We start from the raw sequence: 15,173 nt of genomic DNA, 5'->3' as shown, positions 1-15,173 counted from the left end.
TAGAATTAAAATACAGCTAAACTAAAGTTTTAATTGGGGTGATCTAAAAGGGCACTTGATGTAATGATCTCTTTCATTTGTTACTAATTGTTTGTTCCTGATGAAGAAGAAACATACACAGGAATGTTGCTGAATTGAGTTAAGATGGCAGTTTCCTTAGCAGCTATGTTTTATTGTTAAAAACAAAAGAGTAGGGAGGGGCAAACAGCCATGTAGAAACCCTCCAGCTTGTTTCATGTCACAAGAATTATACCAGGAAATTCAGGATCAGGTATAACGGACATGAAATAATTTATATGTGCTTGAAATGAGAATGAAATGGCTTATGATAATGCTATGTTGGTGAGCTGATCTGAAGGTTGATGAGCTAATCTATTGGGCTAACAAGTCAAACCAGAGTTGAAATTCCAGATTCAGACTGCTTATGTTGTCTCTTGCAAGAGGGGGTCATATCCTAGATCAGATGTACAAAATAGAACCAACTTCTATTTCATTTATAATTTCAGTTGAAAATTTTAGTCGCTGGTGTTCACAGACCAAGACAAAAATATCTGCTACTTCAAAAAGGCATTTTTGTATTGCCTAGGTGATAAGCATAGAAATTTTAGCTCTAATGTTTACTAATAATTTTCTAAAGGATATTGGGGGAGAACACATGCAGAATACTTTTTAATATGTTTTCATAATCTCATTTTCAAGAATCTCAGAATATGACTAAATTTTTAATTATCAAAGAGTAAATCAACTTATATATCTCTTATGTATATGCGTATATGTATATATGAGATTCCATTTTCAGTTGTATAAATACTTTACCATATACTCTTGAGTTATAATGTCAAATAGTCCCCTAAAAGTTATTCTCAATTTATTATAACCATTTTAAATGACTTTTTAAAAACAATGCACTATTAAACACTGGGTTTTGGATCCCTTGCATGTATTTTATGTCAAGAAAAATATACTAGTATTATAATTTCTATTCATCAAATTTTTGGAATCTCCTATATAGTAGGCACTCTCTGGGCCCTAGGAACATAGTACTAAGTGAAAGAAAATGTCCCTGCTTCAGAGAGTTTACATGTTAGTGGAAGAGACACGGCATAAAGCAGTAAACGAATACATACATGAGAGTATTACATAATAATAAATTATATGAAGAGTTCTAAGGAGAGAATAACGAGATGGGTTGGAAGGCCAATCCAAATAGGGTGATGAGGAAAGGCCTTTCCTGACTGGCAACTACACAGAGGTGAGATGAAGTGAGGCCATAAGCCATGCAAAAAGTGGGAGGAAAAGCATTCAGGAAGAGAACAGAAAGAGCAAATCCCTGGTGCAGAAACCAAAGGTAAGCATCGTGTCCAGTATAATCTCAATAGGGAATGGTGGAGAAGGAGCTCCAAGAGATAGGTGGGCACTGCTAGGATCACTTGGGACTGTGTAAACCACGTTGGATCATCATTTCTCAGTTCTTATTTTTTAGCATGCTTATGTGCTGCCCTCATTTAGCTTTAGATCTGGATATTCTAATTAGAAGCAATTGAACCTGCATGGCAAAAACATTTGTCTTCCTAATACAATTTAATTAGATTCAGAAGTTTTGTGCTTTAGTTACAGTACTTGTCCTAGAGAATGCAGAGTGAATGTACAAGAATGAAAGAATTTGATAAGCTGGTTCTTTTTTAAAGATGCTTTTAGTAACGAATGAAATGTGCTATGCACCAAAATATTACAATTCTGAATGCCTTCTTTGTACAGGGGCTCTTGAAAGTTGCCATAGATAATGCCAGAGCTCAAGAAAAACAAGTCCAACTGGAAAAAACGGAGCTGAAGATGGATTTTTTAAGGGAAAGAGAATTAAGGGAAACACTTGAGAAGCAGTTGGCTATGGAACAAAAGAATAGAGGTATATTTAAACTTCCAAATAAGTCTAATACTTTATATACAATATTTAAGAGAACAAACTTATGTTTAGTGATTTACTGTGAGACGATATAGCTTTTTTGTTAATTTACTATCGCTGAAGTTCACAGCAGGATTTGAATCCTGGGCTCATTGTATTTTTTTTCTTCCCCAGAGTACACGGTTTCTCTTCTGTTCATACCTCAGGGAATTGAAATATATTTCATCATTAATCACATAATTTTTATTGCTCCTAGAGCTTAACAAGTAAGATAAGAATGAGCTCTGATGACAGCCATGAAGAAATTTTTGTATTTATTTACCATTGCCATTTGAAAAACTTAAGAGTTAAGTCACAAAGCTAAAATAGGAAATACTGACTATTCAAGCGAAGAAGATTTAGTAAGATATTTATCAACTGAAATTGAAGACTGATGAATATCTGAACAAATGACCAAAGTTGAGTGTTTGTATAATTTTCTCTCTGAATGGCTCGTTTTCATCCAACAAGGTCAAGTACACATTAATGTATAAACCAATATGAATTTTTATTGGGTAAAAATAATATTATCAATTTATGAATTCCTTCTTCTAACACACTTTACAGCACATGTACAGATAATTTTGAAGGTCATTCATATGTGGGTGTTTATATTATTTGTGAGATTAAGAATATTTTTTTTATAACCAACTTTCCCTTTGCCTCAACTATAAGATTATCTTAACTATGCCAGAGGGAGAGCAACTTTTCTCTCATTTAATAAGTATCCAATATAAATATTCCATGTATTCTCCTTCTATATGTTTGACACTGTTATTTGAAAATCATTGTTTCTGTTTTGTCTTTCAAACCAGCAGGACTTAGTAGGTTGTTTTCATTTGCTACTATGAAGCAATATCTAGTGGGTTCCTGGGATGAGGCTGATTTGGGAAGCCATCACTGCACATGTACAGCACACTTCTAGATAATGTGGTTTCATATAGATTTAGGTACTAAAGTAATCAGGACATGATAAACATTGATAATGGGATGTGTTCTATGTGAATAATGAAGATTGGTCAAAAAGTTAATCTTCCATGAAATAGCCATGTCTTGATTTTGTTCTCACCTGGAGAATTTTTTTTCTTTTTTTCTTTTTTTCTTCTTCCTCCTCCTCCTCTTCTTCTTCTTCTTCTTCTTCTTCTTCTTCTTCTTCTTCTTCTTTTGACAAGACTTAAAGGTAGATCCTTGAATTCCTAAAGTAATCTTTTGGTTACTTGAGAGAACTTCAGAATTTTATTGGTTCAAATCTGTTGGAGGCTTTATCTTGATTTTTTTCTTTAACCACTAGAGGGCAAAACATTTCACAGATCACCTCATGAACCTCCCATTTAATTAATTGTGAACAATAAATTAAAGGTAATATCTATCAATATTTGTCTATTGTAAATGTATCTGTTGAAGCAGTGTACTACGCTGAAGAGAGAACATGGCGATATCGTTTGGTTCAATCACAGAGGAGAAAACAGTAAGCAGTCAATGGCAAGGCACTGGGTATTGAGCTTTTAGTGCCATGGAAATGTACAATCTAAATAAATAATTCAGAAATTACTGTTTCTTTTCAAAAAAAACCAGTCATCTTCAGAAAGGGACATAGTAGGCAAATGATTTTGTTAATATGGTTTTCACACTATTTTTTAAATTATTTTTTCAACGTTTATTTATTTTTGAGACAGAGACAAAGACAGAGTGCTAGCAGGGGAGTGTCAGACAGAGAGAGACACACACACACACAGAATCCAAAGCAGGCTCCAAGCTGTCAGTACAGAGCCCGAAGTGGGGCTTGAACTCACAAACCATGAGGTCATGACATGAGCCGAAGTCAGACACAACCGACTGTGCCACCCAGGCACCCCACTTTCACACTAAATACTGTATTAAATAAGAATGTTATTCTTTAATCATCAGTAAGAAATCAAAAAGCAAACTTGGAATGACTACTCCTTATGATTAATTCTACCAGAAGGATTTTCTCATACTGATTCTGTCATATTCATATCCACAATGTTTATCAACCAGCAAAAAAAAATATATACATATATATGTATATATATATTCTAAAGAAAAACATTTGCATGCCCCCCATATGCTGACTGCCTACCTTATGTAAATTGTAAAAACTGAAACAATTATCATACTGAAAGTATAGTTAACATACACTTTATGAACATCGTTTATCTGTTACCATTTATTGATTACATATTATATACAAATATTTAAATTGTCCAGTAGGAAAAGATGTATCATAATTAACTTTTTGTATCGTAATCTCCTTTTTTATATAAATACTACATTATTGTCAGCAGTAGCACATTATTATTATAATAGTGAGGTTTTATTCTCCACCAGATTTCGCAGAATAAAATATAATTTGCTTAAAATATGTTATAGTGCATATAAATTCGCTTTAAAGAAATTATTGATATCTCTGAGAAAATTATAATAGCTTCATCTCACCAAAAGACTGCTTATATGTTAATAATTAAGAGTATTTAGCTCATTATATGCAATAATATTTATTGCATTTTTTTTAATTTCAAGGAAAAATTCTTAACTGTTTTGCAAACAACTATAGGGGAAATGCTCCATTTGCTGTCCAAAAAATGGTGCTTCATAAAGGAGGCATGCTTATAAAGGTTGGCATTATTCTAACTACTCTGACTATTCTGATTCAAGGGCAGAGACTAATCCACAGAATTTAATCAGGCTTCCTTTATCAGTGTATATAAATAATTACTAACATTAATTTCTCTTTAAATCTGTCCCAACTGATGACAATAAAGGTATCTTCATAATATAATAGTACAAAGCTACATAAAAATTGGCCTCCTTGGATATTCACTGGGATTTAGTTTAGAACAAGGTGGAATTTTTTGAACTTTCTCTGCATAAGTAGACTCAGCCCAGCAGGGGGGAAAATGTGTGTGTGTGTGTGTGTGTGTGTGTGTGTGCGCGTGTGTACACACACACACACACACACATACATACATAGATGAAAAACATAGATCATTTGTAAGTTTGAACATTGCAAAAACATTTTTTAAATATAATATACACTCTTTTCTAGCCATAGTCCAAAAGAGGCTAAAGAAGGAGAAGAAGGCAAAGAGAAAATTACAGGAAGCACTTGAATTTGAGACCAAACGGCGTGAGCAAGCAGAACAAACACTAAAGCAGGCAGCTTCTACAGACAGTCTCAGGGTCTTAAATGGTAAGAGGGTGCATCTTTATGCATGGCTAACTAACTTTAATTTTTAGTGCTCAAAAGACAAGTTAAACCTGTGTTTGTGGTTTCATATTTTTCTATGTCTAGTGCTTCCGTAAACTGTGCTTGTAGCTGAGAGCCTGGTGGGAAGTAGTCACATGTGTTGGACAAATGCTTTATTTCATAGGTGCCTTTACTGTCTTGTTACTTAACTTCAGTATCTGGGACCTGACCTTGCTTTTCTGTTTAACCAAACCTGTCTCTACTGAAATAGGCTAAAATATTAATCTGAGCACTTCCCACTCCCTATCCCCTGTTATGAACAATTTTGCGGTACTTATTTATCTATTCAAATATTTCGATGATTCTTATGGTTATGGTCTTTGTTCAACCGTTACAAGATGACACAGATTTATGTAATTTTAATTCAGCACCAAAGTAACAGGTTGCTCTTTTTTTAAAGGACAATAGAATCAAATGAAATATGTGTCACTCTTACCTTTCTGTGCTTTTAGACTCTCTGACCCCAGAGATAGAGGCTGACCGCAGTGGCAGCAGAACAGATGCTGAGAGGACAATACAAGGTAGGAATTTGCAAAAGGCTATAAATCTAGATCTTGCTATATGAGTTTTTCCTCAGCTTTAGCCTGCTATTCAAGCATGTAGCCTACCATCTGGGCCACATCAAAACAAGTTCAAACAAGGTCAAGTTCATCTTGCTTGTTTATATGAGTGAATTCATTTTGTGCTGATAGATTTTCTTTAAATTAACAGGTCATTTCTGTTTATACAATGCAATTAAAAAGGAATAATTAATTTTAAACAATGTATGATTTAATCTTGGACATAGTAAATGTGTTTTATTGAATGCTTGAAGCCAATCTCATGCAGGAAAGGCTTATAAGTTCTATACTCTGTGAATAAAAGCATGGGTTAATCAAATAGGTAGTTCTTAAATTTGAAAATTTCTCCTTCTCTTTTTTGTGACAGATACGGCAAGGTACATGCAAAATAGACTGGTTGAATGTTAACAATAAATAAGATTGTTTAGTCCTCTGTGGATTTCCTGAATGTTCTGTATGCCATTATATACATTTTAATAACACAAATATGCTGAGCAAAATCATATATAGAATACTAAAGGGAGTTGTATTAAACACTCAGAAGAGCTAAATATGTATATTGCCGAGACCACACTATTAGGAAAGAACAAAATCTGAAGGTAACATTTATAGTCTAACATCTATTCTAGGCAATAAACTCAGTCTAACAACATGAATACTAAACAGTAAAAAGAATATTTGTTTTCTATTTTAAATGAAGATGGTTCTTCAAAGGGAAGCCTAAAATGATTAACTGCTATAATCCTCCCAATTGCTTTTATTTTGCATTTTAAGCTCAATCATTTTGGGGATATTGTGTGACATTAATTGTGCTACTTAATCAGCTACAAATGTGCCATTTTCGGTTTAGAGTAAAGGAAATATACTTTTGTAAAGTATCAGATATGCAGTAAGTAAAAATCAGAAAATTGAAGAAGCATTCCTGAAGAATATTTTGGCCTATGTTTGTTTTACCAAAAACCATGATAATTATTGTTTTAAATCCTGAGGATCGAACCATATGTTATTGCAAGATATCTCCTTGTATATATAAGATTAATGCAATTGTACATTTAAGAAAGTCTTATTTTTTAGAGCATTATGGATATCAGCAAAATTATGTGCGTGTATATGCATATAATCTTATTAAAATCATAAGATTTCTGTTGCAGCTCTCTTAAAAATTGCATACACATATTAACCAATGAGTAATATCAAAGCCAGTCCTCTTTATCAGGAATGATAACTTCAATAAGGTCAATGTAAATATCAGCCCTAATTTGTGTGTTCACAGACCACTCATGTCCTAACTTAGCTAATGGGCAAAGTGGTCTGAGAAAGCACATGAGTCTCCAGGTAGATGTGATATATAAATTATCTGGTATCTAAAGAATCCTCAAAGTTGTCAAACTCAATCCAAGAAAAATGATAGAATATATTCCTGCACATTAATGGAAGATATGTTGTCAATGTTAAGAAGCAATTAGGCAGTGATTAAACATTTTGCGTGGTTGACATAATGTTTATTCCAGGAATTTTCTACAAGTAATATTTTGGTCATCAATTAGGCTATAATTCTATTAATTTGAATTTGTAAAATTCACATATATTCAAATATACACTTTAACATGGATAAAGTCTTGCTGTATAAGGTTGAAGTATTGACTACTTTCAATTTCTATTGTGATTTGCTTATTCTGAGTAAATTTTAAATTATAAATTGCCTTCTTTTTGCTATCTAGAATGCTCTCAGTTGAGTAACAAAGAAAACCTGCTCAAACAACTTTATAATTAAGGCAATAAAACACTTGAAGGACAATTATACATAGTAATATAAAGCCAAATATAAATGATTATGGAGTTATTTAATGCTTTGCTTTAGTTGTAATATAAAATCTTAATCATCTCATTCATTCATTCAGCTGGTCAATTAAAAATATGTGTTCCTGAATTCTAATGTGAATAATCAATAATACTCTACTTTTATCATACTTATCCTTAGATTTAATAGTTTTATTATACTGTTCAAAAGCACAATTCATTTTCAACAAAACACCTAATATTCATGGTTTTAATTAGATAATATGATTTTTTTCTCAAATGTAATAAAAAATTATAGATGAATCTGTATTTTTATATTTTAATTGCTAAAAAGGTATTTCAACAGCAGTTGTACCACCCCAGATATTTAAAATACCAGGCAGAGCAAAGAGATCATCTTTTGCTACTCTAATCTCGCTAAATAAGCTCATTTAGCCCTCTGAAGCTTTTTTAAAAAACAAAAACAAACAAAAAAAACCACCTTAGACTAGATTAATATGGTAGGAACACAGAACAAAATGAACTGTGAACAGAAGAAATCAAATATAAAAAAAATTGAGTTAAATTCTGAGTTTAAGCACAACGACAGGAAATGCAAAGAAAGAATTTGGAACCCATTGCTAGTTTGTGAAATGGTCTGTGTCATGCATTTGGGGGGCCGTGAGCACTTGGTGCTTCACAATATAAGAATGACACGAACTTAGTCTCTTACTCCATTTGCCTTTCTCTTTCTTGGTGTCCCCAAGCCCAGGTGTTATAATACTCTTTGTATTCTTTCTTGCTCCTGGTTCAACCATAAGTGAAATTATTCTCTGTTCCAAAATAAACTCAACTTAATTAGGAAAGACAAAGGAAACCCACATTTCTCTATGCTTCTCATGTATTTATTTTTAACATTCTGGCAATAAAGAAATGCCATGCTTGGCCCAAGAGTTAGTCACCTAGCAGTTGGGCACTTAAATACCGCTCGAGTGCCAGGTAATTACCTCCAAATAAGCACCTCGGATTAGACTAAATCTTGCCTCATTGGCATTTAGTACCACCATTTCTGTAAAACTATAAACGAGAGGGGAGGAGGAAACCAGAAAGATGTTTGGAAGATATTCCTGAGCAAAGAGACCCTAAGTAATTTACTTGTGATATGTAAAGTAAATCACCTCATGCTACACAGGGATAAATTCTTCATTGCTGGTGTTTCTCGTAAGCAACTCAAAATTCATGAGTTTAGTGGAGATGTTATGGATAGAGAATGAACATCAAAAATTTTAAAAAACAACTTGTTTCAGGAGCTGAATTACATGGTGATTAACTCTCATGCCTTGAGTCTTACAGATTTATATGTCATGATTTGTGTTGGAAAATTTTATCTTACTTTAAAGCTTTTTGTAAGATCTTTTGAATATACAGAGTAGACAAAGTTCATATAAATACTCACTGAACACTTTTTTGGACTAGTTAATAAATATCCACCAAAACCCTTTCTGCCCCCACCCATCCCCACACTGTGTGCAGCCAAATCTATAATATGATGGCTTTCTCCAGCTAAATTCTTTTTAATCTCTCTTTATAGGCAATGGCACCCACTTAAATGGTTTAACATATGTGTTTTGACAATTGATAAAATATATCTCTCCAGCCCATTCAGGCACCTCTTAAGTGCTCCAGGTAATATCCAACTTTTATTTGCCCCAAGTTCTGACAGAGGCCTCAAGGTCCAGTGCACAAAACCTGAAGGATTGTGACCCCTTGCAAACCTGTCTCCGTCCAGTGTTCCTTCCCTAGGGAACCCAAGCCCTCGCCTGTCCGATGCAGAATCCTCCTTAGTTTATAGTAAGGGAAGAGCAGAGCACACATTTCCCTCCCTCACCCACCAAACTGGATATAACTCTTTCCCCTCGTCCTCAAATCCTCCCATGTTTTTTCGATTTCCTGAAAGTCCCAAATCTTTCTTCACCTATCAGGGACATGTTTCCTTCCTCTTTGCGTTTACTTACCTATCCTTGAAGTCTCATTATAGAAGTGGCAGCTTCCAGGAATCCTGCCCAGACTCCACCACCGCCCTGCAGCACCTCCCTGGCCCCGGCGTCTAATTTCTCTTCTTTGAGATTCTTATCCTACTTTTCTCTTCTCCACAATAACCTGCTGTGCATTTGTAGTTCTTCTTTCAAGGTCTTCTTCCTCTCTGGAAGGTAGCTGAACAGAATGTGAACAATGCCTATTTTGGTGACTAATGTGCCCCTAGTGCCTGTATGCTTGACATATGTATCTGAGTATATCAGATGTTTGTGCCATGTTCACAGTGTTGAGTGTTTGCTATATCGTGAAGGAATGTATCAACCACTGATGACTTAGGACCTGTTTGATTTTGTAGATGCCAAGGGTCCTTATTATTCTGACATGTCTATAATATGTCTATTATGTCTGACATTTTTCAGACATTGGTTGGAGAGACTGATGTGAGGAAATGAAGGATAGTATAATTCAAACTAGGAAAGTCAGAATTACAGATTCTGGCAGAATTAATTTTCATACCTGATAGCTGAGTTAACAAGATGTGTTTATGCTTCTTGTATGTATGTATGTATGTATGTATGTATGTATGTTTATGCTTCTTGTATGTGTAATGTTACTTTCTTATTTGCACACTTGACTGAAGATTTGGATTCTGTGAAGATTCACTTACACTCATTTTTTTCCATTTTAAATTTATATTTAATTTAACATGCTATAGTCACATTTTTAAAATAATACTTTTATCTTTTGTTTAATATACATTAATCTTATGCTTCTTATAATTTTACATGATTAAATCTTCTCTATAAATTATTTAGGTTATCAATATATAGACACAAACTATAACATTCTAGAATCACGGATTAGTGCTGTTTTACCTGTGTCTTTTATACATTCCCAGAGTCTGAAAGGTTCACTTTCCAAATAGCTTTGGCTTCTTTTATTTAAGAAAACCTGTCTTTGTAAACCAAAAATGAATTGGTGAAATCAATGGAAATGTGGACCTTCGTTCCTCTGATGTCTTAGAATATATGCTTGCAAAATCTTGACTTCACTTGAAAGTACATCTCTTTTATTTACATCCAATGGCCATAATCAGAACTGTTTGGCTTTTTATTCTTTTTTTTTTTTTTGACTGATCTCAGATCATAGCAAACCAAATATTCTTCCAATAAAAGGACATAAAAGACCGGCCTTCACATTAACAATCTTTTTTTTTTCCAATTAAAAAAAAATATCTCCTTTCTGCTTCCTAGATATTTGAAGATAATTTAAAAATTATTTATTTATTCAACAAATATTTATGGAATAGGGCTGATATGCCAAGCACATTTACATGAGCTTATTGCCTTAGCTCTAGCAACGGACTTTAAAGATCAATTAAATCTCTTCATTTTGCAGACAAGGAGAGTGAGACTTAGGGAGAGCACATACTTGTTACAGGTTATAACATGAGTTAATCAGAGTTGGGAATATAACTCAGTACAGTTGCTTTTCACATCCTGATTGTTTTAGGTTAGGATTGCTAAAATGTGCTTTTGTTGCTCTTTTAAAATATGTGATGATTATTATTATTTGTTTAGCAACTTACAGTTACAAAGCATCATAATGCATATCTTTCTTAGGAGTGGAATTTGTATCTTTTATCAAAATTTTTTTAATTGAATCAAATGTTTTAACACTCAATGAATTTCCTAGTAATGCATGTTCTTTCATTTAGACTTAGGGATATTATATAGTAAGTGGAAGTATTTGCTTATTAAAATAATGACGTGGATGGAAGCTGATATTTATTGAGTCTTTCTATATATTCTAATTTAAAGATTAATTAAGTGGGGTGCCTTGGAGGCTCAGTCAGTAAGTGCCCCACTCTTGATTTTGGCTCCAGTCATGATCTCAGGATTCCTGAGATGGACCCCATGTGGAGCTCTGTCCCTCTCTCTCTGCCCCTCCCTCACTCACATTGTCCCCCTCTCTCAAAATAAATAAGTAAACATTAGAGGTGAGATAACTAAAGTTCATAGTGGCTAATTAACATTCTCACATTTGCACTATGAATTAGTGAGGTCACAGACATGTGAATCCATGTTTATGACCCCAAAGTCCTTGTTCTATCCTCCATGTCTTGCTGTCTGAACTCACTTCTGTCTCTTCCAGGATTAACACTTGCAATCCTGTGACCCAATTTGAATAGTTAGCACATTGTCTGCTAATGGCTTAAGAGGTTCAAAATAGTCTACTGACAGCTACTAGAGAATGATACACGATTAGGAAAAAAAAGTTTATTTTCCAGGTTTTTAAGTTTTAATCCATCATTATGCCTATACCATGTTTATAGACACTTCCAGACACCCTGGGGAAAACTCACTCTAAGTGAAGAAAGCAAAGAGGCAATATAAGATACTAAGAAATTAATCATATTTAGATAAAAGATTTATCTACATCCCTGCCACATAGCATGCAATGAGCTTAAGATCAATTTAAAATCAGACACAAATCCAATTGTGATTTAATATAAGACATTTGGAGAACCTGTTCATTTCCTTTTGCTGTATGTGTTTGAACAGAGTTACTAAATGGTATTCCAAGACTTTTGCCCTCCAATGGTCCTAACTGAAAGTTACTTAAACTTAGGACTTCTAAAATCTTTTTGGAAGTATTGTTTAAATTTAATTTCATATAATTTTCTTATGCACATTTCTATTTTTAATACTTAAAAAAAAGACCCTTAAGTTTAACTTAGAAGTGCAGGCTTTCTAGGCACCTCTACAGAACTAGCGATTAGGAAATGCTAGGAGTGAGAATGAGATTCAAATCTCTACCTCACTATTTTCTTTTTTCCTTTAGTAATTGCTTAACCTCAGAGGGATCCTTAGAAGGATTAAATAAAATAATCTATGTAAAGCACTCAGCATATACTGGGCAAGGGTACGCATACAGTTAAGTCTTAACTGTTAACATTGAATTTTATTATTATGATTTAACATATTTATAGTGCCTAGCAAGTAGCTGATAAACACTGAAGCTATTATTACTCTGTTATGTAATTTACTTTTCTTTTTTCAGAAAATTGTTCTTTATAATGTAATGATTTTGTCCCACAGTAGAGTGTTTGTAGAAATTTATAAGAATATTATTGCTCTTGGAATCTAATTTTTCATATTTAAAGATGTTTTTATTTAACTTAAAAGAGGGCAGAGGAAGGTTTCATAAAAAGAAAGAAGAATGAAGGGAAGGGAAGGAAAAAGGAAAGGAAAAGAAAGGAAAGGGAAAGAAGGAAGGAAGGGAGGGAGGGAGGGAGGAAGGAAGGAAGGAAGGAAAAGAAAACAAAAGAAAAAAGAAAAGAATGAAAAGAAAAAGGGGGGAAAAGAGAAAGTTCATCAAAACTCTGCTGCTCGCATGGCATATTGACTATTGTTGAGGCACTTACAAATAATGTAATCACTATCAGGATCACCTCCATCTATTTTTCTTGATCTTAAAAAATAAATATTAGAATTATATTACTATGAACAACAGAAAACAATAATAAATTTACTTCTAGTCTCTTGGCACTGGTTTCTGGTGTTTGGCAGCATTTCAATGCAGCTAATCAATTTGAGACAGCATTGATTAAGTTGAACAAAAGTTGATATTGATTGCAGGCTGTAACCAATAAACAGACTATTGTTTCATAGTTATCATAGGTCATTGTTAACTACTCATTTAACTAGACAGAGTTATTGTTATTAAATAGAAAGTGTCAGACATATTCATGAATTGGGATATTTTATAAAATTTTAGGATAATGTTTTCTTATAATTTCAGTAGAAGCATTTTTATTCTTTTAAGAAGTATAAAAAGTAAATCTTGTTTTTGAACACAGGGGGCTATGTTTAAACACCAAATGCTGAAAGCCTTTTATCGGTTTTTGTTAGTAATGGCTTCTTAAATAATATAAACTAACTATACATGAAATGAGACATAGTGGGCAGTTAAGTATGAAGTTGCTGAAAATAGTAATAAGATATAGTTCATTATAATTATTACTTACGTGAAAGGATTTTCAACATATTATGTCCATAGACCTAGCTTTCTAAACTCTTCATTCTTATGGGCAACAGCATGATTCTAATTATTATGTTTGTGTTGAACTGTGTTTGTTTTGTGATTTCAAATCTTACTCCATTGCCCAAATATTATGCAGATTAAATTAAAGCAAAATGATTGGACTTGGTTTGTAATATAGTTGACATAATTTTTCCTGGTAAATGTAGTATAATAGATGGTAGCTTCTATGAGAATTCAGGGGATATAGGGAATATCAGGAATAATTAATTAGAATTGGAGATTTAAAGAGGGTAAAAAAAGAGGACATTTTACAACTAAATTGTAATTAAGTATTGAAACAGACCAATTATTTACAGAAAATATAGTGTTTGGTTAGCCTAGTACAATTGAGTTAAATTGGCTTTTTCATGAATGTGTTTGTGGCTTGCCTTGAATACTGTCTGAAGACCATAATCAAAGAACAGTGATAAATGGAAATTGAGAAAGATATTAGCAGGGAGCCCAAAAGATCAATGCTAGATCCATTTTGATTTAACATCATAATTAGTGATATGGAACAGTGGTTAAACAGAGTATATCAATGAAATTCACAAATGATCCTAATTTAGAAGGCATAACATACATCTGTGTGGACTAAGCAATAGAAAGTACGGAATTTATGAATTTCAGGATGAATGAAATGAGCTTATCTTTGTAAGAAAGAAACTTTAATTTTAAGATCTGTGGGTTTACTATTTTTATTTAATAGTAAAAAGCTCAACAAATGTCGATGATGATGTGTGTCCACTTATAACTTTTCGTAGTTCCGTACCAACAGCGAGTGGCTGTAGGAATGAGAGAAATGTCAGAGGATAGGTAGAAAAATAAGCCTCTGTCTGTTTAATATTGTATATATTTTTATTAATGATACTTTTTATTATTATGAATACTAGACAGTGGAAGAAATTGGGTTTTCATTATGATCAATACATTCCATTAATATCTTATTTTTTAGACAGAATATTCTCATCTTCAGATTTAAGAAAAATTTATTTAACATAAGTTCTTTGCTTTCAGTCTTTTTACCTTTATTACCAAAGGAAAGAGTTAATGACCATTATATCCAATTAACTTGCTCATTGACAATTGTTACAAGAGAAAGTGTGTATAAAGTCTACTAAAGCTGAAGAAGGTTACCATTTAGAAATAAATGAGGACTAACTCCAGTGGTTCATATTCACATAGCCTGCTTCCTCTCTTTGTATCTACCCTTCCACAGTAAAAGTAGCCCAGTTCTAAAAGAACCTTTAATAAATATTCACAGTAATTTCTTTGAGGTGGAACATAAATAGATTTTTATTTTCTGAAAAATGTTATTTATAATCCAGGAGTTAGGAAAGTTATCTGAAAATATTTAAGTTACAGAAAAGAACCCTCACTTTAAAGTCTATTCACTGAATTACAGGATTTGTATGCACAAAATAAAAAAATTGGTACATAAACACCTGGTGATGGAAAGTATGTCATCAATTTTGATAGCATGTGTATGTTTACATATTCA

At 33.0% G+C, this 15,173-nt stretch overlaps 1 protein-coding gene across 2 annotated transcripts in view; it reads left to right on the top strand.

Moving 5' to 3' along the window:
• DACH1 (dachshund family transcription factor 1) overlaps nucleotides 1–15,173 on the top strand; it is a 435,329-nt gene that overhangs the window by 393,780 nt on the left and 26,376 nt on the right. For both annotated transcript variants that reach the window (XM_043580344.1, XM_043580355.1), the window contains 3 exons: nucleotides 1,759–1,906; nucleotides 5,010–5,153; nucleotides 5,663–5,731. In XM_043580344.1, coding sequence (XP_043436279.1) covers nucleotides 1,759–1,906; nucleotides 5,010–5,153; nucleotides 5,663–5,731 — 361 coding nt within the window. The remainder of the gene's footprint in view (nucleotides 1–1,758; nucleotides 1,907–5,009; nucleotides 5,154–5,662; nucleotides 5,732–15,173) is intronic.

Source organism: Prionailurus bengalensis, chromosome A1 (genome assembly GCF_016509475.1).
Source record: "Prionailurus bengalensis isolate Pbe53 chromosome A1, Fcat_Pben_1.1_paternal_pri, whole genome shotgun sequence".
NCBI classification, from domain to species: Eukaryota; Metazoa; Chordata; class Mammalia; order Carnivora; family Felidae; genus Prionailurus; species Prionailurus bengalensis.
Note: the sequence above shows the minus strand (reverse complement) of the source record. Positions and strands in the feature narration are given on the sequence as shown.